This window comes from Eleginops maclovinus, chromosome 1 (assembly GCF_036324505.1).
Source record: "Eleginops maclovinus isolate JMC-PN-2008 ecotype Puerto Natales chromosome 1, JC_Emac_rtc_rv5, whole genome shotgun sequence".
Taxonomy (NCBI): domain Eukaryota; kingdom Metazoa; phylum Chordata; class Actinopteri; order Perciformes; family Eleginopidae; genus Eleginops; species Eleginops maclovinus.
Window position 1 is genome coordinate 21,158,153 of NC_086349.1, and position 23,844 is coordinate 21,181,996.

A 23,844-nucleotide genomic window follows, 5' to 3' on the forward strand; every position below is an offset into this window, starting at 1 on the left:
GGAATTAAATATAGTTACTTCCCATTAGGAAATTAGATCAGCAACTGCAAAAACAAAGTTTGTTAAAGTCAAGCGTTGATGTTTATCACCTCCTGCAGTGACATCTGTTCAAGTCAATATCTTCTTGTTATCAGTGGTGCACAAAACACGTTTGCTGTGTACAGACAGAACATTTTGGACTGTTATGTAACAGACATTCCAGTCAATTACCTTGAGATCATTAAAGCCTTGTTCTTCATTTGACCTTCCCTCCCCAAAGTAACAACTGCCTCATGAGAATCTTATACCACATGAATGTCATGACCTTGATTATGTAATACAAGAAGTGCACAGTAGACAAGGGGATCAATACCTTGTTCACAGCAGTGGGGCTCAATTGAGGATCAAACTGTGAATTTGTATCAAAGTCATACTTCCTTTAAGTTCAATAGAAAATAGATGACTTTTCGCTTTATTCTTTTGTCCAAATTAAGAGCAATACTTGTCTAGCCACCACTACTGTATAATGTTGCATGTTTCCATTCCAGACTTGGACAATGGGACAAACTTTAACATGTTACTCTTTGACTTAATTTGCCTGCACTTTCAGCAGTTAACCCTTCACTGCACAGTAACTAAAAGCACTACAAATGACGGTTAAAGATGTATGGTATCTGAAAGCATGGGACACCACACTCACAAAATGAACTTGCCAAGTGTTTTCTTGTCAGCAGCTGTTATGTGAGAGATGAGCGAGCTGTCATCAGTAATTACTGCGGTAACATACAAACTTCACCACTATCTTGTCATTGGTAGCTGTTCCCTCTCCCTAAGGCTATTCATCCCTTCTTACCTCATTCTCTGCCCCCACCAGCACCACCCCCGCCACTCTCCCTTAATATTAACCCACCCACTTTGAGCATCCATCTGCCTAAACAGAAGAAGTCTCTCCCTGACAGTCTCGGTCTTGGCACAAGCTTGCAGGCAGCAACATAAAACGTGTTTTCCCAAAGGATTTAATATCAAGTGAACCCTAGGAGGCAGCGAGTTTATACCATCTATAAACCAGTCTCAGTGGGAGTGAGGACAAAGCTGTAGACAGGTAAACCAATCTTCCTCTCTGTTTGTTTGTGTCTGTGTTTGACCATAGGGGTGCATCGAGACCATAGGTCGGCCCATACTTCCTCTTGATATCCAGGCGGATTACTGTTTATGAAATGACAGAAGTACAACAACAGGGGGCTTTACAGGATGCTCTTGAAAGGAATCAGAAGTTTATATAAAAGAAAACCGGATCAAAGTGTTGATTTTCACTCTTTGTTGTGTGCTGTAGGCATTATGGTGAATACAAGAATGTTCCTTCTATAATGTTCAACAATCCATGACCACACAAGATGGCTTGATGCAGTTTACAGTGAAAACTAAGATAGAATTACTCAACTCATTCCCCTCCTTTGCCTCTATCCATTGTTGTTTCTCCGTATTCAGAGCATCTCCTTCTGAGAAAGGGGATCTTGCAGCAGTAATAATCTGCAGTGAAGCTTGATGTAACCAAATGAAGGTATTACAGCGTCACAGCTAACTATAGCTTGGGAGCGGAGCACCATCAGTGTCCTGCACTCAATATCACTTGGCCCCTCAATGACCGCCGTCTCTTGATGTTTGTAAGCCCTTAGATCTGTCCCGAATACAACAACATGCAAAATCTGTCTTGTCAAAATAAGCTTAATACACTGTGATACATAGAAAGTGTCTGCCACCATCCCTTTATGAATCCATTCCTCAAGGCATTGTAACTTCAGAGAACACAAAAAGCATTTCCAACAAAGAATTTTGCTTAAACTTTTGAACTGCATTTACTGGTTGATTCAAAACTTTTCGTGTATCGCTGTATATCTGCACATATAGTACATTTATTCCTCCCTGCATGCAATGCTCACAGGAACTAACAAGCCTCAACTTTGGTCAACTTACAGTATTTGGCTCCAAATATAGGGAGATAGGAAATGGATAAATAAAGAGTGGAGGTTTAATACCAGAAATGCAACTTATTACATGAGCACAGAGTTAGATCTGACTGTCAACAGCATAGCCACTAGGGATCTGGGGTAGCCATGCTGAGGAAAAGGCAGTTGTTAAACTCTGAAAAACACAGATGTTACAGCAAGAGGAAAATAAATGCACAGATCTGACACCTTCTGCTGGGTAGCATATACTTACAACTATCGGGTTGATTTACGCATCTTTTCTGCTTAAATTCGATTGCCTCTCATAACTGGTCTGGTAAGAATAATAATATGTAATCACAATTGGCATCCTCAAAACATTTGGTCTAATAAATAACCTAATGGTTTTGGTTAAAGTATAAAACTGCTGATGCATTCCTTTGTGATAACTTCAAAAACTATTTCTATTTCAGGAATTCTTATGAACACAGGCATGTGTGCACTGGTTAGCCTTGAGACTGTTATCACAGTATAAAAAAGTTTGGTTACAAATTATTTAATATGCTGCAGCTTTTTATGCTATTTATTATTCATTTAAGCTACGAGGCAGAGCGCACTCAATGCACTTTGGGGAATTTAGATAATCTACAGATAACTTGCATGTATTTTTACCCATCGATTGGTTGTCAAGTAGGAAGGACTTCAGTTAATTCAGAATTGTTTTGCATGACTATAGCCATAGTAAATACTTTACTTTATAATTCAAGGACACATTGATGTCATGTGTTCTTTACTAATGTTTCCATTTATTTTTTTCAGGTCCCACTACTGACCGTTAACTCTTGCCAGAATGTGGAAAAGAGAGAGTACCAATGGTCCTGCTCCCAACAGAAGATGTACAGTATTGGAGCCTACCTTCTCTCTTCTCACTAACCTTTTTGGATTCTCTGCTTGTTCATGTTCCATTTCAGACAATAATTAAATAATAATAAAGTGGTCCTCCAACAATATGGAGGAACAATATCATTTTAATCCTAAATACCAAAACAAAGCACAAGTGCATTATATGTCTCAGGAAAAAACATCCACTCTAGGTTCTTCTCTATTGTGTAATAAGGGCCAAAGAAAAATCCCACAATAACTGATAATAACAAAGAGGAAAATCATGCAACATGTACATTCATTGAACAAGAACAAGCGACATTGTCAAAACAATTTTGTCTTATTATACTATTTCGCATTGAGTTTCTGAACTAAAAGCCTACTCAGGGTTTGAGGTGAGCAGCAAATCTATTTAATTAGTGTCACAAAGTGAAACCGTGGCCAAGTTAATTTATCAAAAAGGTGGCGGTAAATTAGTTTACACTTATCCTGCCAAAACATGACATATTGCTGTAGTCAACAAACAATGTTGCAGTGTCGAAAAGCACTCCATGTTGTAAACACTGACGGATTGCGACGTTTCGACGGTGGCTTTAAACACTTAGAAACATGAAGTGGTTGCTGTGACAGCAAAGTGAATAATGCTCAGACTTCAACAGGACTTTATGAGGGCAAAACAAATCTAGAAATATTACCATGTTGAAACACCAATTGAAATGATTTCATAATATTTATATTCAGGTCTAAAAAATGTGCTTTCTTTACTGTTTGAAATGTAGCTTCCATTATATTTTAATCTCATTATCTTGAAGACGTGACATACAAACATTGGAACATGTATTTTAACATTGTATGCAGCAATAATCTATATTTGTTGCTTGTATGGATATTTTTACAGTTACATTCCACATGAATCTACAGCTCCTCATGCTTGATCTTAGCAACACAAAGTTCAAACAAGGTTTCATTGATCATAACTTCAATGTTTTGGTTCACTCTCACTGTCATAGCATTGTTTTCTGCTGCAGTGTTTTTTAGGAAGCGTGTTTCAGTGAAATAAATGCACAATACCTGCTTATCAGCATAAAGACACGGTTAAACACTATCTGCAGATGGTGAACATAGTGGAACATTTACCTAGCAGCTTAAAGCCAGATATTTTCTTAAGCAGTTAGTAGAGACTAAAATCTGAGCTTGATTGGATTAACATTCATCAGGTGGAAGTGTTGCCATTGTTACTGCTTGATGTTTAAATAACACACAGTTTGCTAGCAGGTTCTATCAACTTGAAAGGCAATAAATGTCAATGGTGTTTCCACAAAAAACAGGTTTTGCAGGTTTAGAGAAAATATCATTGAAGATATTACACCATGACAGTTGACAGTATCTGTAAAAAGAGTAAGCCACAAAATATGGATCTCCATTTACTCTGAAATTCGTGAGGACTATGCGAGTTGGAGTTTGCCCCACTGACAGGCACTTCGAAACCCGGTTGACTAAAGGTCTTTTCTCTGCGGTCTTAGTGATAAACTGAGGATGAGGAGAAAACATCCCTGGATTAAGGTTTCCTGCCTGCTGCCCTTTACCTCGACCCTCAGTGCTGCAGTTTATTCAGGCCTCTATGAGCTTTCTTTCTCCACATCATGCCTGACTGGGTCACTTCCAGCCTCTCCTCCCACTCAGTATTTCAGTCTCACTCCATTACTCCTCTCGCTGTCTCTTCTCTATCCATCTTTCAATCATATTCACCGAAAAATAAAAAAAGGCAAATAAATGCTTCACCGGGGATGGATACTCACCAACATTAATGCAAACACAGAAATGTAATTCTACAGAGGCAGCTAATAACAACCACTATCCTCTGAACACGTATTGTGTATATTTATTTACCTCTTAATGTCCTACAGCACTAGCATAGCATGCATCGTGCTCTTCTAACTGATACTGTGTCATTTCTTCCAGGTTTCTCCCTCGTCCATCAATATATCCAGCGTTTTAATGAGGTGTCTGGCAGCAAGACAGGTAAAATTGTTTTATTTTGAGGTCTCCATGCACCTCAGTGAGCATTTTAAATCCATTGTTATGAATAATGGATTGAATATTAAAGGATGCATTAGGTAATATTGAAAAGTGTGTCAGCTTGTGGCTTGTCACGCCTTTGTGATGATAAAATATTTATTTACCATCTTGTCAGATCAGTGACCCTCAGTTGCACGTGTGACAGGGTGCCGCTTCTCCTATTTTGGTCCTTGTCATAATAATCTTTAATCCCTGGATTAATGCTGTTCTTCACCGACTCCTGTGTGATCCTCTATCTTTGCACATCCAAAGTCTGATAAGGAAAATGTTTAGCTGCAGTGCCAGAAGACCACAGTGAGGATTTCATGCACTGTAGTGTATTTCTTTAACCCTGTGGGCAGTGTATTGAATAGGCAGTTGATTAATCCATCGTCAGCATAATAATTAACTACAATTTAATAACTGATTAATCCTTTTGAGTCATTTTTTATTTGCAACATCCCATACTTTAAGCTTCTCCAGTGTTGTCATCTGTTGGTTTATTTTGTATTTATATCACTAAGACAAATATCTCTGCACCTTACAAACAATCAGGATATAACTGGCAGATTAATTTGTTATGAAAATAATTGCCAATTGCACTTATGTGTACATCTAGAAATATCTCCTACACATCTCAGTACTATAAGGTTGCATCCTTGTACCTGTCCAATTGAAACGAGCACCCTTAACTGGTGTTCATTTGTAGAAATACAACATTAAATTGTGCTAAATCTTATTTTGGTACACATCCTATACAGTATAGAAGAGGTTTAGAGCAACTTTGGCCTCATTTGTTTTCACTGAATTTGCCCTGATGTTAAATTTTACATTTCACAAAAGCTTTCTAAGGAGTACAAATCCAAAGCAATTAACACACATTCAAGATTACAGTAAAAGTCTATAGCATGGCAATCCTAACTGATCGTGAGCAATAAACTGGCTCACCGGTGGGGGATGAAGCGTCACTGGGAATTGGTTTGACATTTCTGCCATCTGCTGGCGACAGAAAATAAATCTGTATAGTTCTACCAAAAAGCAGCACTCTCCACTTGCTCTGAATAGAGATTTCATATTATACTGTGATTGGTTGAAAAGAAGGCTACAATGCTAACTATTTCATGATTATTTTTCCTATTCTTTTTCTGGCTTGGTTTAGCTGTCATCCGGAGAAGATCCAAGACTCCTGGAGTAATAATCTCACAGTATGTGGTGAACATACCAGAGGGGAAAAGCACCCCAGATTTCGCAAGCACACCGACCCCACTGAATATCAAAGAAGGTGGGTTTCATTATAACAGAGCACTGCAAGTGCATGTATACATGCAGTAACACAGTTACTTAAAAGAGGTGCATGACAATAAATGACTGTAAATCATTGAAGAAATCAATAGCATCGTCTCTGTGTCTCTATATGAAAGTCATAAAGGGTCAAATAAAAGTGTTTCTATGTTTTCTTCAGGGAATATAGCGGTTTTCAAGGTTATGGCAATAGGTGATCCAAAACCAGAGGTGTCATGGAGAAGAACTAAAGGGCCCATTTCAGACAAGAAAACATTTCTGAGTAAATATGACGAATCAACTGGAGAGCATATATTAGAGGTGAATGACTTCAACATTACACAAACAGTAAACATCCTTAAATTGTTTACTGCTCATCCAGAGTATTTAACATCACATTCAAATGGTATGAACAGGAACATCTGTATCAAACTGTGCAAGTTCATTATCTGATAGCTGCCATTTCTTCATGTTATTTGGATCTCTAGATACTGAAAGTGTCTGGTGAAGAATCAGATACGTACAAATGCTATGCTTCGAACGAATATGGCAAAGCGGTCTGCTCAACAACATTAAATCTGGTTGATGGTAAGAGTTTAAAGCAGAACGTTTCCAAACATTATTGTGAATATTGGTTTGATTGCAGGAAGTCCTGAAGTCTGTAACTGGCATTTTAATTGTTCAATATTGAAAGAAAATGTGCAGTTATCCTTCCATAGCTTTACATGACCCTAAATCTACACTATAGCTTTGAAAGATTAACAAACCAGAGCTGACTTTCATGCCTTTAGACTTGAAAAATCCATCAGACTTCAGAAAAATGCTGCGGAAAAGGTAAGAAATCAAGAGAATACCAAACCAGATATGTTCTGCATACCGTTTAATTGTTATCACTGGTTTGTGGCATGGCATAAACATATTTCTATATTTTTTTGCCTGATACTTTTAGCAAAGTAGATGAAAAAGGAGACGGGGAAAGTGATGAAAGATTCTGGAATGCGATGCTGAAAGCTGACAGGAACGACTACGAGCGCATCTGTAATGAGTTTGGTGTTACAGACATACATTTGGTTCTGAAGAAGCTGAAAGAGAGGAAGGAGAGGGTGCAAAACAAGTGTAAGGTATGCAAACTGCTGTCGAAGAAGTTTACAATTTTAATTGTGAAAATGTGTCATGCATTTTTACTGCTCACTTGCTCTCATTAATTCTGACTCCCACACTCCCATCTTAAATCAGATGTTGCCCTCTCTTGTCAGTGTCATCAAACAGGTATAATTATGTGCTGTGCTTCATTAAAGATTCAAATTGAGCTTGAGATGCAAAGAAGAGACAGATCAAGATGTCCTAACCTGTGGAGCTCTTTCAGAGGATTACACCGACTATGTAGTCACACCTTTTTACTCCAAATTAAAAGTACAGATTCAAAACAATACCTGAAACCATTTTAATAAATGAGTTTCCCATTAACCTTGCCAATATCTGATATATTGAAAGGATCTTTTCTACATTCAGCATTTAAAATGTGTACTACGTCTGTCCTGTAACTCTCTGTGTTCTTGCTAGGATGGCATGATTCCCTATAATGAAGATGCTACTGAGAAACACAGCCTTAAGGATACCGAGAGACCAAACGGTTTTAACGTTAAGAGCCCAATGGAGAAGGGCTCAGGGCTCCAACAGGGGAATGGACAGGTCTACCTTCCGGACACGGGACTGAGTCTGGTGGACGGACAGGTCAAGCTTTCCGACACAGAACTGAGTGTGGTGGACGGACAGGACAAGCTTTCCGACACGAGATTGAGTGTGGTGGATGGACAGGTCAAGCTTTCCGACACGGGACTGAGTGTGGTGGACGGACAAGTCAAGCTTTCCAACACAGGGTTGAGTGTGGTGGACGGACAAGTCAAGCTTTCCAACACAGGGTTGAGTGTGGTGGACGGACAGGTCAAGCTTTTCAACACAGGGCTGAGTGTGGTGGACGGACAGGTCAAGCTTTCCGACACAGACTGAGTCCGTTGGACGGAAAGGTCAAGCTTTCCGACACAGGGCTGAGTCTGGTGGATGGACGGGTCTACCTTCATGACACAGCACTGAGTAATGTGGATGGAGGGGTCTACTTTCCCCAAACCAAAAATCATCTGGTGGATGGAGACATCAAGCCTCCCCACACAGGACTGAATCTGGTGGATGAAGGGGTCAAGCTTCTCTATTCAGAGTTCAAACGTAGGTTCAAGAAAGGAACAAGGGTTTGAATAGAAACTGCTGTCCATTGTGTTTATGCAATATAGGAACATATTATTACCAAAAGTTACGTCAAGGCTCATTACATAAGGAGTAGAAGTCCTACATGGCAAGTGATTTTCCTGCCCAATCGTTATTGATGTCATCCCTTACTTCCTTTAAATTATGGGAAAGGGGACAAAAGTGGCTCTGTTTTAATACATGTATTTGGGTGGGTCTATCCAACTCTCCTGCTAATTGTTAGAAGCTTTGTGTGCCTAACTAAATAGATGGTTGATTCACTTGTTTTTTTACAGTTTCCAATGTGGACTTTGTCGTAAAGATTCAGGAGCTTAAAGCTCAAGAAAGAGAAGATGCCCTCTTTGCATGTGTCCTGACTCACCCACTACCCAGGATCTCATGGATGGGCAAAGGCAGCGCCCTGCAGGATGGAGAGAAATACAACATCACCGTGTCGGACCATAAACTGATCCACCGGCTGCTGATCAGGGACTGCACCCAGCAAGACAGCGGCATCTACTCAGCTGTGGCCGGGATTACGTCCTGCAGTGCCTGGCTGGTTGTTCAAGGTAATACCTTTTATGATGCTCCACTATCCATTTTTTCAATGTGTGCTGATGAATGTTGCTGCCATAATTATGTCCTGCATGTTGTAATTCATATCCTCCAAGTTGAGGGAGACCCTTCATCTGCTGAGAGAGCCGGTAAAACCACCTTGGCTGGTGGAGCACAAATCGACCTCGAGAAAGTTGCCAGAGAGCGACAAATCAAAAACCGAGAGGAGATGGAGAAGATTTTAGCAGCTGTGAAAGCAAAACAAGGAGAAGGAGCACTGAAAGAAAGAATGACATTAACAACTGGAAGAGACGGTGAAATAACTACGGTCAATGGACTGGGTCAAAACAATGGAGCAGGAACTGAAGAGCAAAATGCCACAACAACCAATGCTCTGTCTGAGCCAACAGAGAAAGGGCACAAAGGGAAGGTCAAGAAAAAGGAATCAAGAGGAGATACAGCAGAAACAAAATGTGATGCTTCAGGTTGTGAAACACAAGAAGGACCACAAATGATAGATGGCCCCAAGACCAAGAAACACAGAAGATCTGGTCAAGCGGATTTTGACAAGGTAACAGGTAAATTCGATCTATGCCTAACAATGCATTTTCACCATCAGCTGCTTCAATTCTTACATTTCAAGAGAAGTTCAAGAGTGGATAAGTTCATTACATGATTTAATGTCAGCTTTACGAAAAGTATTTTGCCTTTAGAGCTTTGGTAAAGTGTATCATACTGAGAAGAGCCCTTTTATCTCACTGTCAAGATATGTGATCTTGCAATAAGTGATCAGCTGTTTACCTCCTAATTCAGATGAAAATAAAGACTCGCTCTGGGTCCGTCAGGCGTACAAAGAGCAAAAAGAAGGTCCCACGGAAAGCCTCTGGTAAGAAACAACAGGGAACATATTGACTGCATGGAGCAAATTTAGCAGAGTTACCAATTCAACAATTATCACACTCAGCAATGTTAGGCTATAGCACAGAATTCTTCTCCTTGGTTGGTGTGAGACTTTCTATTCCTTTTCTCTGCTTCTAGACCAAGATCAAAATGGATTAGAAAATGATGATACAACAACGGAAAATGAAGCAAGTGGCGATGATGATGGAGAAAGTAACGATTCGGAGAGTTACTATTCAGGAAGCTATGATTCAGGAAGCTATGATTCAGAAAGTGACAATGCAAGAAGTGGCAATGCAGAAAGCAACGAGGGCTCCGCTGGCCAGCTCAAGAATTCAAGGCGTTCAAAGCGAAGCAAGCGGCAAAAGAAATCCATCAATGGGAAGAAAATACTGGATGGAGGTTTAGTATGAGAGAAAGGCCAGAAAATAAAAACATGTTTGGATCTTATGCACCCTGAAGCAGATACCAACATACTGTTTTGTTTGTTTTAAAGGTCTAAATACATGTCCTGAAGATCACAATGACAGTGAGGAAACTGAAGGGGGATATGGCACTGCCAAACGTTCAAGGCGTAAAAGAAAAGGCCCACTGATAGAAGACATGGTGATTGGTAAGTACCCTAAAAGGTGTCATGAGTGATTCACAGGAAGGGGCTCAATCTAGATTCATCGTTGTCTGTTAATCTGGTTATCAAATAATGAGTTCATTTACGAATATTTTCAATACCTTTTCAGTGTACATTGTGAAACAGGTTTGCTCTAGATGCCAGTCAAAATAATCATAGTGTCTAACTGTTCACTGCTGTGTGTTAGATCCAGGAGTTCATTTCATCTGTGGTTTGTCTGATGTCACTGCCATCATCAATGAGACTGCTGAGCTAACATGTAAGCTCAGCAGTGAGGACTGTGAGGGCGCCTGGTTCAGAGACGGAAAAAAGGTCAGTCGTAAAGGTCAAACTCATCATAACGTGTCAGTGTCCGAGAACAAAAGAGTAATATTTCAAGGACAGTTACTGCATGGTTGCTTACCAATCAACTCCTGTGGTTAACTTCCCTTTCCTTTTCTGCTGTATAAGGGAAATCTGTGAATCAGTGGTAGCGTTAACGGACAATTTTCCATTATTGGACTGAATGATGTAAAATCTGAAAGCCGTCTTTGTTACTATATGTCAAAAGGGACGATCTACAAAAAATACTCCTGCTGCTCCGCTGATGAAGCCCGCAAATGCTTGGAGGACCCGGAAATTCTTCAGACCAAAATGATATGAGCCGTACATTGTTGACTGAAAACTAATATTTCAAAATGTCGAACACAGACACAGACAGAGTCATTTCAGACATGCAGTGTTGCTTATTAGGATATTGATTATAACTATCATTACTGATTGTTGATTTACTTGTTTATTTTCAACCGACTGCTCCTTTTCGTTTCAGATATTTCCAGATGAAAATTTCAATGTTATTAAAGATGGTGCGATCCATAAATTAATCATAATCAGGTGCGAGGAAGAGCACACTGGGAAATACCGCTTTGAGGCAGACCATCGTAAAACAGAGGCGATGATCAACGTTAAAGGTTTGACAGTCTGTCATTAAAATAATGAGTTGATCTTATGTATCTGTAAAAGTACAAATATATACATTTACAGAAAATGTCAGAATCAGGTCTCAAATAAATACGACTGACATGACTAACTGACCCATTTCTGTAGATCCCCCAAGGTTTGACCCTGAAGACCTTGGGGCTTTTACTGAGCCTGTGACAGTGAAAGTGGGGCACAATGCAATCTTCAAACTGCAATTTGTTGGCCACGAACCCATCAAGATTAAGTGGTACAAAGAGGGAGAAGAGCTTCTAGATGACAACAACACAAAGATAGAGAAATCTGCAAGTCACAGCCGCTTGCTGCTGAGCAGGTGCCAGAGGAAGGACACGGGAGAGATCAAGATTAAGCTCAAGAACGAACACGGCTTCATCGAGGCCATTTCCCAGTTAATTGTTCTCTGTGAGTGAACTGTCGGAAATTCAATACAGAGAAATCCCTTTATCATCCACAGATTTTTATCTTGGGCACTTCATAACATCACAATAAAAATGTCAGACCAATTCAAAGAAATAATTAACTCAAACGTTCAACTCCTTCAAGAAAAATCGAATCTTTACAGATGCCCAAGGATTTGATTTGTGAAGCAAGCTTTGTAGTACAGAGGATCTTGTAAGATCAAAAGCAAACAATAGTGTCATAAGGTGCTAATTCATATAATAAATAACCAAAATCCAGGCAAAGAAGTGAGTCTTTTTTCTATCTGGTGATAGGAGCCACATTTTCACTGAGCCCACCTGTGCCTGGACAGATGGAGATATTGTTTTCAAACTGCAGCTCTATAATTCTACTGAAAAGGAGAAAAGAAAGCTGAATCCCAGAAGGTGATAATGTGACAGGTTGAAGATGTGTTTTGGAAATATATTCAGCTCTTCACAAGACTTATTACGTTCAAAACTCGGCTACATCTGCCATCGCTGCAAGCCTCAGAGCTGTCAAATTATAAAATAATTATCTCTCAAGGAACATGCAGTCTCCCTATTATGAATGTAGTATTCATTGTCACACACAAAGAATTGAAGAAAGTTTTTTTTAGTTTTTTTTATCTCTAACATACTTTTTTGATCCTTCAGACAAACCCACTTCCCCCCTGGGTCCTGCAGAGGTAACCGAGAGCTCAGCTAAATGTATTGAGTTTAAATGGAGGCCTCCAAAGGATGATGGAGGCTCACCAGTGACCAACTACATAATAGAGCGACAGCAAGTGGGACGAAACACCTGGAAGAAATTAGGGGAAATCCCTGGGGTGTCCAGCTACCGTGATACAGACGTGGACCATGGCAGGAAATATTTTTACCGTATCCGGGCAGTGACTGCGGAGGGAACTAGTGAAGTGATGGAGACTGATGAAATGCAAGCCGGCACACTTGGTGAGTCAAATATCTCTGTGATGTCTGGTGGATCAATTACACCCACCTACTAATATATAATCCTAAGAACAGGGATGTAACATGAAAAGCACCAATTCATTGTGTTGTTCAATGCCTGTTAACTATACTTGAACATTTATTACAGTCTTCTCTTAGCGTTATAATTAAATATAGTTCCCAACAACACAAAACTGATGGCTATGCAATATGATTAGTCACACATCAAAACAACATTACAGCCACTTTCATTCTCCAAAATCACAGCAAGACTAAAAACCGAAATAAAGTAATACAATACCAATTTCATAGGAACAGTCAAGGAAACTTTAAAAAGCAATACTTTACCAATAGCCACAACATTTCGCTCAGAAAGTGGCACCTTTTTATGCCCCAGATCTGAAAAGAGTCCACCATGTTCACCAGATTTCACATTAATGTCCATGCATGTGTAAAAGATAGAAAGACTAAAATAAACATCCAGATAGAACAACAGTAAACTACAACAACAAAACAACAGCAGGAAAAGCACAAGGTCAGCGAACACAGGTTATGTACAGCACAGCGGCTGTCAAACACAAGCAAAGCAACATGACACAAGCACATCACCACAAAAAAAGACTTGCACTTACTTATCGAAGTCTGCTTGAAGAAACCTCCATCCACCAGCGCTTCCTTCTTGGAGTCAAGGAGTGAAAAGTTCTCCATTCAGGCTAAGTTTAGTATCGAGCCAAACTTTCAGAAATGCTACAGGTCGGATTAATCAAATGTTTCCAACCGTCTGCTGATCAGTGAAGAATATTTTTAAATGTGCACAGTTGCTCCAAACATTTTGGTTGCGTGCTCCCTTTGGTAACCCTTCTAACAGGCAAGTGTGGCCTATGCCAATTAAGGGCGTATGCACCAAGGAATCGAGATGGAAATATTACAAGATATACAAAAAGCGTCCCATTAAGCCATGACAATATAACAGTAAGTCACCTGTAGCCATCGTTAATTTAATTAGTCACACCTGTGCTGTTCATACTGCGACACGTCAGAAAGGGGAGCTACAGTATTTGATCGTCATGCAATATTGTCATATGCATATCTACCGCCCCCTGCTGTGCTGCTTGATTCATTGCATCAATGATCAGTCAAATTCAAGTCAAATTGGATTTAGTTTTGTTTTTATTTCTATAGATAACAAGTTCACATTATTACACTTAATAACGTATACGTTTGAGCCAAATAAAACACTCAATTAATGCATTAATTATCATTTTATTGGTTGATACATGTTCTGTCACTTAACTAACTTAGAGGCTGAACATTTCAGGACAGTGCTAATGTAACATTAACACTAAGAAGAACACAAATTAGCTCTGACTATATCCTTTGTCATTTTGTTTCAGCTTTTCCTGGCCCTCCAGCGCCTCCAAAGGTGGTCAGTGCCTTCGATGACTGCATCAATATTTCTTGGGCTGCACCAATTAAAACAGGAGGTTCACGTATCCTGGGCTATATTTTGGAGAGACGCAAAAAAGGGAGTAATCTATGGACTGTTGTCAATGCGATGGATGAACTGATTAAAGGTATGTCATTTTCATTTGACTGTAGTTTAATCTGATTGCAGTGAAGACCATGACACTGATGTTTTGTTGTTTGTATTTCTCTGGAATCAGAAAAGAAATATGCAGTGAAAGATGTTGTGGTAGGAATGGAGTATGAATTCAGAGTCTCTGCCATAAACATTTCTGGAATCGGCGAATTCAGCAATGCCTCAGAGTTTGTTTTCGCTCGGGATCCAAAGAGTAAGTGTTGCAACTGCTTCCCATGCTTAACTCAACAACCGTAAATTGCACAACATATGCATGTACACAACTTAAACTAAAATATTATTATGAATGATATATATTTCATCTAAATACATGACATAACTAGTTGCATAACCTTTATTGTTGTGTACCTCAGAGCCCCCTGGTAAAGTTATAGGCCTGAAGGTGACGGAAACTTCCTACACCCACTTTGTCCTGACTTGGACCAAACCTGAGGATAAACCAGGGGTACAGGACGAAGCAAAGGGATATTTTGTCGAGATTCGTCCAGCAGATTGCATTGAATGGTCCCGCTGCAATACCACCTTCATCATTACCACTTCTTTCAGTGTGAAAGGCCTGAGGCACAAGGAGATATACTGGGTGAGAGTGATTGCGTTTAATGATGGAGGAAATGGTGCAGCCGAGGAGATGCCCAACTATGTCCTTGCAATGCCATCACCTGGTATGTTAATGCTTGTTGGAAAATATGTTGTTGGTTTGCAGCTAACATCTGCAGAAAGTAAATAAGGGAAAGTTTGTGGGCGAAAAATCAACTTTATATTCCATTTCTGCACAGTCCCACATAGCTTATCTTTAATGCTTCTCTACATTATGAGTATGATGCTGGATGTTTTCAGAAATATTTTCAGGGAACTGACCTTCCATTTCTCACTCTTTAAAACAAACCATGAAGTTAAACATTGTCCATAGCCCTTTTCATTGCTTGTGCTCATTTTTCTAGTGAGGCCAAAGTTCACAAACCACAAAATGAAGAGTTTCTTGGTGGTGAAGGCGGGGAACTCTGTCAGGATCACAGTGCACTTTGAGGTGACATTTATACTTCAGCTTCATATTGATAACGCACTGAGGAAAACTGTGGTTCTGCAAAACTAATCAAGAGGGAAACCCCGAGGATACATTCAGGCCTGAAATGCTCATTACATTGCTAATGTTCTTTCTCACAGGCCTCCCCACGCCCCCATATTACATGGGTGAAGGACAATGTGCCAGTGTCAAAGAGAGTTACAATCAGTAACTCTGACGGCTCCTCCCAGCTGCTGATCCCTTCCTCTGAGCGCTCTGATTCTGGCATCTACTCCATTCTGGTGAAAAATCTTGTAGGACAGGAGACATTCAGTACAGAGGTCAGGGTCACAGGTAAAACTAAAATAAAAACAAAGTATAGTTTCAATTTGAAAGATGTGTTAACGGATCAGACACTAAAACTGATTGTGGTTACAGATGATCCGAAGCCCCCTGGTCCGGTAGAGCTGGATGAAAATGTTCCCGGCACAGTGACAGTGATGTGGGAGCCGTCTCCTGATGAGAAGCGTGATGACCGCCTCCACTACACAGTGTCAAAACTGGACTCCACCAAACGCACATGGACCATAGTGGCTGACAGACTCTTCAATAACAGGTTCACAGTGTGCAATATCATGCACGGGAGGGAATATCATTTCCGAGTGTATGCCAAAAACGACATGGGCATCTCTGCACCGTCAGAGTCACCCACCTGTGGGAGGGAGAAGAAGAAAGGTTTGTTTGTTTATCTCAAACAATCTCAAATAGTCACAGAAAAATCTAACTGCATTTTTGAATTTCTTGCAGAAAAATTCAAGGTGAACATACCGACCATAAAGGACTGTGATTTGCGATGTGCTCCAACCTTTATTGTTCCTTTGAAGTTTCACACCGCACCCAAAGGCTATGAGTGCTACATGAGTTGTGCAGTGAAAGGAAACCCCCCACCTCGTATCACCTGGTATCGAAATCACATCAGCCTGAACACTAATACCAACTATTACATCTCCAACACCTGTGGAGTTTGCTCCTTGTTAATTCTCCGTGTAGGCCCCAAAGACATGGGGGAGTATACCATCTCTGCAGAGAATGCCCTGGGAAGAGCTGAGTGCTCCACCACCCTCAGTGTCAGAGGTGAGGGAGACACATTTAATTAAAAGAATAGGTGAATTAAAAAACAAACTCACTGATGCTAAACAATTTCTCTCTTTCTTACAGAGTGAAGACACTAAAGGCCCACAATATGAGCAGTATTCATTTTAAGGTTTTTATATTATACATGTTGTATGAGTTGAAGTGTCGCTTGGACATTGTGCAACATTTACAATAGGAAGAGATGGAATTTTGTTTTAACTGTATTGCTAATAAAAACAAAACAATTCCCGAATAAAACTGATCATAAAACACTTTTTTTTACTGAGTTCTTTGACTCATGGTTCATATCAGATAATCAATGCAGAGCATGGAGATGGCTGTGGTTTGACATTATCTTTTCATACAGCTGATTGTTGATATTTTTGCACAGCAGCTTGTGAAACTATACTTATCTGAGAGCAGACACATAACGTGCATGATACTGCTGATCTGTGTTTCTGCTCATGCACTTCCTACATTTTTTTTGGGCTTCTTGTATTTTAAAGGGCAGCATGCTGTGCGTTAAAACTTCCTCTAACAGGAAGAAGGTTCAGGTGTTCTCTCCATGCCTCCCTAAGTCTACATATCATGTATGAGTGTGAATGTGAGTGTCAGCTCTGTGAATTAATGTCAACCTGTTTAACGTGCTTATCAGGCTCTAGCCCTCCCACAACCCTGCAAAGACCAATAGGTGGCAATACACAAACACTAGAAAAACATTAAGCAAAAGTAGAATCTGCGTGATAGGAAAAGTCAATCATTTAAATCCACAAAAAAAAAAGGTAAATAAGGGATAGTAAAAATGCAGCACCAGTTGCAAATAGGCTAAGTATACCAAAAGCGAGAAAGAGCCTAATTAATTTGACATATAGGATTAACATGAACCCTAAACCAAAGTGCAGGTTGAAGTGAGCATTACAGTCTTAAATTGAGTTCAGATAGAGTGTATGAAAACAGCAAAGGCCAAGAAGATGTTGAAATCTCAGAAGCTGAAGGTGACCTTTATTAGACATGTCCCTGTGTCTTTGTGCCTGTCACTTAATATGACACATTAAAGCTGTAGCCTACTATTAAAAAAGGTTAATTGACTGAATTCATTCCTTATCAGCAGGAGGGTTTCCATGTAGCCCAGTCATGTCACCGCATAGTAACCCACAGAGGAGAGCACATGCTGCAGTAATAAATAGCCCAGGGAAACCGTACGTGTAGTTTTTCTATTAGAAGACAGCAGCGCACATGGTGGCACAGTCTCAGCCACTCCTGATGCCGGGCCCTGCCCACCCCCTTCTCCCCCTTCCTCTTCCTGAATGAAGGATCACGCTGCCTGCGGTCCACGCCTCCCTGCCTGCCTCATCCTCTGCTCTGCCTCTTCATCAGAACCCGCTGCAGCCTCTCGATTCTTTATTGCGCTTTGATTGAATCCATCTCGATCTGTGCAGCGCCGCGTAAAGGAGCGTTTAACGCCATTTAAACCTCGTGCTTTGCTCCTTCCATTTTTGACCCTTCGGCTGCTTGCATAGCACCTCTCTGCCTGTCTAGAACATTGTGTCCTTTGTGGTTGAAAATGACTGCAAAGCATCGCAAAGGGAAGAACAACTACAAACATGAAGATAACTTTTTCAAAAACGATGCCACGGAGACAGAAGTTCGCGGTGGGGGGAATAACATCGCTCTCCACTTGGTTTTATTCCTGTTGATAGTAATATGCGGCGCTACTGGCTCATGGTTCTGTTTCCAGCAGCACCAAACATTAACCTACTTAACAGACAATCTCATGGGCATGCAGATGAAAATAGTGAAGCTTCAGTCTTCCCACGAAGAAATGAGACAGTCAAATAGCCAGGTAAGTTATTGTAAATACATAAGTTGCTTTGAGAATGTGATAGTCACCTGAGTGTGCAGCCATTCACAGAGCAACACGCCTCCTTCGATGGTCTAAAAAGATCCTATCATGAAATCACTAGAAATCTCTTCTAATTTGCACAGAAACTTTACAGAAAAGGCCTCAACACACTGCTCGTTGCTTCTTAGAAGTAAGGAAAGTGCAGGCCTTGTATATCAGATTTCAAAATGTCAACAGCCTGACTGCAGAGAGTAGCCACACATCGCTGCTATTTCTAACATCCACGCAGCTGCTGACGTTTGTAATGAGGATTATTCTTGACCTACTCCTGCAGGGACTTGATCACAGACTGTACAGAAAATCTAACGTTCTGGGAAATAAAAACAGTGTGCCGGTGCTATATTAATCTGTGATTTGATACTGCACACCAGATGCTGTTAAAGGCCATCAGAAAGTGTGTGTCATCTTTGTTTCTGAGTGTGCACGTTGTTTTCACATGTTGTGTTGGTTTCCTATAGTTGTACATATCTGTAAACAGGAACTGACCACTGCAAACAGAAGTGCATGGCTGTTATATTTCACTCCACCTGTGTTTCCCAACCATGTTGAAGTTGGTCCAGGCAGCAATATTCTAACTTTTAGATCCAGTCCACCCACCCACTCCCTCCCTCTCTTATGCAACGCCACTGGTGTTTCTGGTAATTTAATGTGGCAAAAAGTTTGCACGAGAGCAGCTCTGCTAGCTCAGTCTTGTTACACAAATACTTCCTGAAACAGCAGTAAATAGTTTTTTTGTGACTCATGAGTTTGCTGATGCAGAAGCAAAGTTTTAAAACCCAATAATTATTGTCTAACTAGTTAGATAATCCTGGACAGTAATTATTTGTTTTTCCTTTCTTGGAGCATTTGATTGCTTGACAAGGACTGTGATTTAATGAAATTGAACAGAATATACCAAATTATTCTTAAAAACTGTGTACGATAGCAGCAATGCCATTTATTCATATACAATAATAACATGACATTTGAATACAAAAGCCTTTTTTGCATCTTAGAAGTCTGGTACTTTAATGTTTTTATATAATATTCATAGTTTTGGGGTCCTGTTATACAGAAGATAGAGACTGCACCAGCTCAGTGAGAGTGATGGTAACTCCTAGTGGCCATCTTGACTCATCATCACTCCTGTATGTCTCTTTACAGCAGCAAGTCTCAGAGAGCCTGGAGATCCGCCTGAATGCCCTCGAGGATTCCTACGCACTGGCCCAGAAACAGGTGGGCATGGCCTTGGCTACAGCTGAGCAGCTCAGGACGTCTGACCTCCCCGCTCAGGTGATGTCTCTCCACACGGAGATGAAAAACCGCCTGGCAGAGATGCAGCAGGCCACCGTGTCCCTGGAGCAGCTGAGCCAGCTGCAGAGCATGCTGATGGGCAAGAGTGAGGAGTTTGAGGTTGTCAGGATCCAGGTGGAGGGCCTGTCCACACTGAGTCACGAGCTATCCCAGAAGGTGGAAGGCTTGACGGGGAGCATGGTAGAAGCAGAGTCAAAGCTGGAGGAGAGAGTCGGGGAGGTTGCCACACTGAGCGCTAGCCTGGACGGACAGGCGTCCGAGGTGCAGAGACTGAAGCAGCAGTTGGAGTCCTACCAGGCTCAGCTGGAGGCCAGCACTCTGGAGATGGCTAATCTCAGGTAGGCTGTGGGAAAAAGCAGATGCTTTTGGAGCTGTTGGGAAAATAGCTCACCTCCTCTGACCCATGACTTTATGTTGACTTTGACAAAGCCCTGTTGTCTGCCACTGTCTCTATATTACTCTAGACCAGAGTCTGTAGGCCTCATGTCCACATTGTAAGATTCTTCTGATCTGTACAAACATTTCTTTGTATTGATGATTTTTGAAGTTCAATGATTTGCATAACATTTTTTTGCAAGGCAGCCCTCTTTGAAGCTCAAGTAAACAAATTACATATGTGGTTCACAGGCTGCAGTTGCACACTAGGAAGCTATGTAATGAAGAAATGCATGTCAATAGTTTAACAATAAGTGTTCAGGCTTCATGGGGCTTCACTAAAATACTTTATTGTGTTATTTCTTCTGACATTGCTTTCCCCGGAACTCAAAAAACAACATTGATATCGCAATCTTAACTTACAAACTTTGTCTGTCTTCTGTCTTTCAGAGAGTTGCTTGGGAATGAACCGCTCCTGCAGGGCAGCGTGGAGGAACAGACCGATACGGTATGTCAGAGTCTGCAGGATCAAAACTCAGCTGCATAACTTACAGGAGCAGGTCACCTAGGAAACCAACTCACAAGCCAATCATATTCGGCCTGATAATCAGACTGAATCGCTAGCATGACAGGCTTCTTATGTCAGGCAATTGGTTTCACAGTAAGATATGCAGGAAGATGATATTGACCTTCTTAATCCTGCTCACATAACTCTGATTGGTCAATTCATCATACTTAAACTGGTTATAATATCTGTCAATACTAAACTTTCCTAAATTGCTGAACAAATCTAAGATATGTAGGGTTGTTTAGAAGCCTGTAACCAGACTCAGACTATGTCTCTCCATATAAAATAACTGAATAGGTCAAAGAAATGTATGCCTTTTTTTAATTAGATTTTAAAAGTTTTCAAACTGTAAAGTTTATGAAGCAGATTATACTGAAGTAGAACTCTAATTGCAGAGCATGCATGAGCACACAAACTGTCAGCACACATGGTCTCCTTACTATTTCTGTACACTGTGTGCCCAAAGGGAACACTAATGAGAGTTTCATCTCATTAATTTGAGGAAGCTAATTGCCTGGCATGATGACTCTGAAGGATTCACATCTACACTTACCTTCATACAGTACACTGTATATTATAGTTGTGTTTGTCATGTTTCTCTCATGTGTTTAGGTAGCAGACTTGTTAATTATTTGATGTCCAGACTGTGGTCTTCTAAAAACTCATATACGGTGTTTTATTGCCTTCTATTGCTGTAGCCTGTGGAAGAGAGAGTGGAAGAGGCAGCTCCTGCAGTAGAAGAAGAGGCAGCTCCCGCAGTCGAGGAAGAGGCAGCTCCCGCAGTCGAGGAAGAGGCAGCTCCCGCAGTCGAGGAAGAGGCAGCTGCAGCACCTGAAGAAGTGGAGGAACCTTCTGCAATTGTAGAAGAAGAGGCATCCAATACTGAGGCAGAAGGAGCGGGAGAGGAAAGTGAAGAAGAGGCAGCTGCACAGGATGAAGCCCCTGTCGAGCAGGAGGACTCTGTGACAGATGACGCTGCTCCTGCAGAGGAGGTCGAGGCCATAGAGGAGGCTGAGGAAGAGGAGTCTGCTGCCTTATCAGAAAAGACAGAAGAGGAGGCCCAGGAAGCAGAGGAGGTGGTGTCTGAAGGAGATGGGGGACTGGAAGAGGAGGAAGTGTTAGAAGAAGAGGAAGAACAGCAGGATGTAGCAGCTGAAGAGGAGGCAGAAGAGACGGATGAAGAAGTAGATGAGCCATTAGAAAATGATGCTTCACCAGAGGATGAATGTAAGTGAGATTAAAGTGAGAAAACTTCTTTACAAACAAAATCTGTGATATCACTACTAATGAATTCTTGTTTTTCCTGTTTTACAGAGTGCATATCACCAGAAAGGGATTTTTTTCCACACCGGACATATCAAGGAAGGAGAATGAGAACTTTCTCAGTACAAGAATCACAGTCAACAATACGACAGATACTGTAGAAGGCATTATTGAGTGCTGTGTTTTGGTGCAGTTTTCATTATGTGGTTGCTCTTTGAAAGGCAGACCTCAGTCAGAAGAAATTAGTCAATATGCTGGACCTCAAAGCATGAGTTAGGAAATGGGTAATTCAGGGTGTTCCTGCCAATAACAACCTCAGAAGCCTTAATCCATACAATAATGACATGTCTTTCTACAGAGCATTTCCACTCTTCATCACTCATGTTTTGTCAAAGTTAGGTTCTGTATTAAACTGGAAAGCCAATGACATAAAAAGAAGTTACTGCCTAAACTGTTTGTCAATGCACTTGAAGCCATAAGTAGTGCTTGTCTTTGTTAGAGTAACTAAATGTATCCCAGTTGTTTACACAGACAACATGGGTAACTAAAGAGCTAACACAATAATAAAAACAAGCATCTTTTGATGAGATAAACAAGAATACCTGTCTTTAAAATATAGGACAAACTGTAGTTGATAGATTTTTTTTACTTTTGAAAGTACTGTGTTACAGTGCTTTAAAACTGGAGGATTGCTTTTACCCAGCACTTTCCTTCAACTGATTACAATTACACCCAGTCACCTGTAGTTTGTAATATACAGTGGTGTTAAAGTCCTGTACCAAGAACTATTTCAATAGCATCTTACATATTCAGATTTTTCTTCAGACTATGCATCATGTAGTGCTGTTGTGAGCCACAATACAAACAGAAATGATATGCATTATTGTCACCTTTTGAATAATGTTTGGACAAAAAGCAGTTGTCTGTAACTATGAGAGGAGCTTCAGGAATAAACTGCTCTCCAGGATTACAAATTGTGGCACATAATAGCATCTAAATATTGCATTTCTTGTGTGGCATTCAAATAAACACAGAGGTGAGACTCCAACATGGTTAGTTTTAATCAAAACAACACCAATTAGACCTACAATCATCACTGTAAGTTAACATTACAGCTGCAAATGTGGATCTTGTGTGTGAAGACGGCCACATGACAGGTTAGTGCAGCAGAGTCAGAACAGTAGGTCAAACACACAGGTTCATCAGAGCAAGCCAACAGAAGGACTACTTAAAACCGTACCGTCATGTTGGACGTTTAAGCAGAAAAAACTTCCAGCAGGACACCGAAACCGATACTTGGATCGAAACGTCACCAAGACTGTGAAATCGTCACGGCTCAACAGCCACCAGATGTGAACTCGGCTGAACATTAACAACAAACAAAGGACAACACATAAGGTCTCATCACAAGACTTATGTTTCTCTAAAACGCTCTGAAGACAACTGGATAATGTGAATCCTCAAATAAGGCAAACAGAATGTGCAAGCTGTGATTAGGGCAAATAATAGACATATCAGCTTATATCATGTGTGTGTCGAATGACCTCTTTGGAGACATTACAGATGTGTATATGGTGCTTCAAACATGTGTAATGTATTTTTGTAGCCATTGTGAAAGTTCTTGGTATCACCGTAAGACCTGGGCGCCACTGTACACTTTACTGAGACTTTTCACTTTTGCAAAATGTAGTTTTTGCCAATACATTGGTTACTGTCAGTATGAGATTCATGTTTTTAAAATAAACCCTGGTTCTTTGAGTTTTGTATACTTGATTCTGTGCTGTTGTGCCACACAAAATTCATATTGATCATATTACATTAACAGAAATTTGAGCAGGATGTCTTTAGAGCCAAAGCCTGATATAGCTCAACCCTAACTGCTATAGAGTT

At 40.6% G+C, this 23,844-nt stretch overlaps 2 protein-coding genes across 3 annotated transcripts; both read left to right on the plus strand.

Moving 5' to 3' along the window:
- Nucleotides 1-919: 919 nt before the first annotated feature.
- LOC134874521 (immunoglobulin-like and fibronectin type III domain-containing protein 1) lies at nucleotides 920-16,805 on the plus strand. Its single transcript, XM_063898589.1, has 27 exons — nucleotides 920-1,081; nucleotides 2,745-2,821; nucleotides 4,770-4,829; nucleotides 6,025-6,147; nucleotides 6,328-6,467; nucleotides 6,635-6,734; nucleotides 6,938-6,980; nucleotides 7,096-7,267; nucleotides 7,710-8,132; nucleotides 8,174-8,369; nucleotides 8,684-8,956; nucleotides 9,059-9,513; nucleotides 9,756-9,828; nucleotides 9,981-10,244; nucleotides 10,339-10,455; nucleotides 10,658-10,782; nucleotides 11,279-11,420; nucleotides 11,557-11,850; nucleotides 12,522-12,818; nucleotides 14,210-14,389; nucleotides 14,480-14,608; nucleotides 14,769-15,077; nucleotides 15,357-15,442; nucleotides 15,580-15,772; nucleotides 15,857-16,153; nucleotides 16,226-16,552; nucleotides 16,637-16,805. Exons 2-27 carry the CDS (start codon nucleotides 2,776-2,778, stop codon nucleotides 16,639-16,641), a joined length of 4,869 nt encoding a protein of 1,622 aa, XP_063754659.1. The 5' UTR covers nucleotides 920-1,081; nucleotides 2,745-2,775; the 3' UTR covers nucleotides 16,642-16,805.
- A 1,053-nt stretch (nucleotides 16,806-17,858) lies between these two features.
- LOC134864106 (uncharacterized) lies at nucleotides 17,859-23,712 on the plus strand. 2 transcript variants are annotated; one of them, XM_063882891.1, is made up of 5 exons: nucleotides 17,859-18,395; nucleotides 19,602-20,086; nucleotides 20,574-20,631; nucleotides 21,390-21,918; nucleotides 22,006-23,712. In XM_063882891.1, coding segments are annotated over exons 1-5 (1,353 nt in total). In that variant the 5' UTR covers nucleotides 17,859-18,116; the 3' UTR covers nucleotides 22,008-23,712. The 2 variants fall into 2 exon arrangements, with proteins under 2 accessions (XP_063738961.1, XP_063738954.1); XM_063882884.1 differs by having other exon boundaries at nucleotides 17,862-18,395; nucleotides 19,599-20,086.
- The last annotated feature ends 132 nt before the right edge of the window (nucleotides 23,713-23,844 follow it).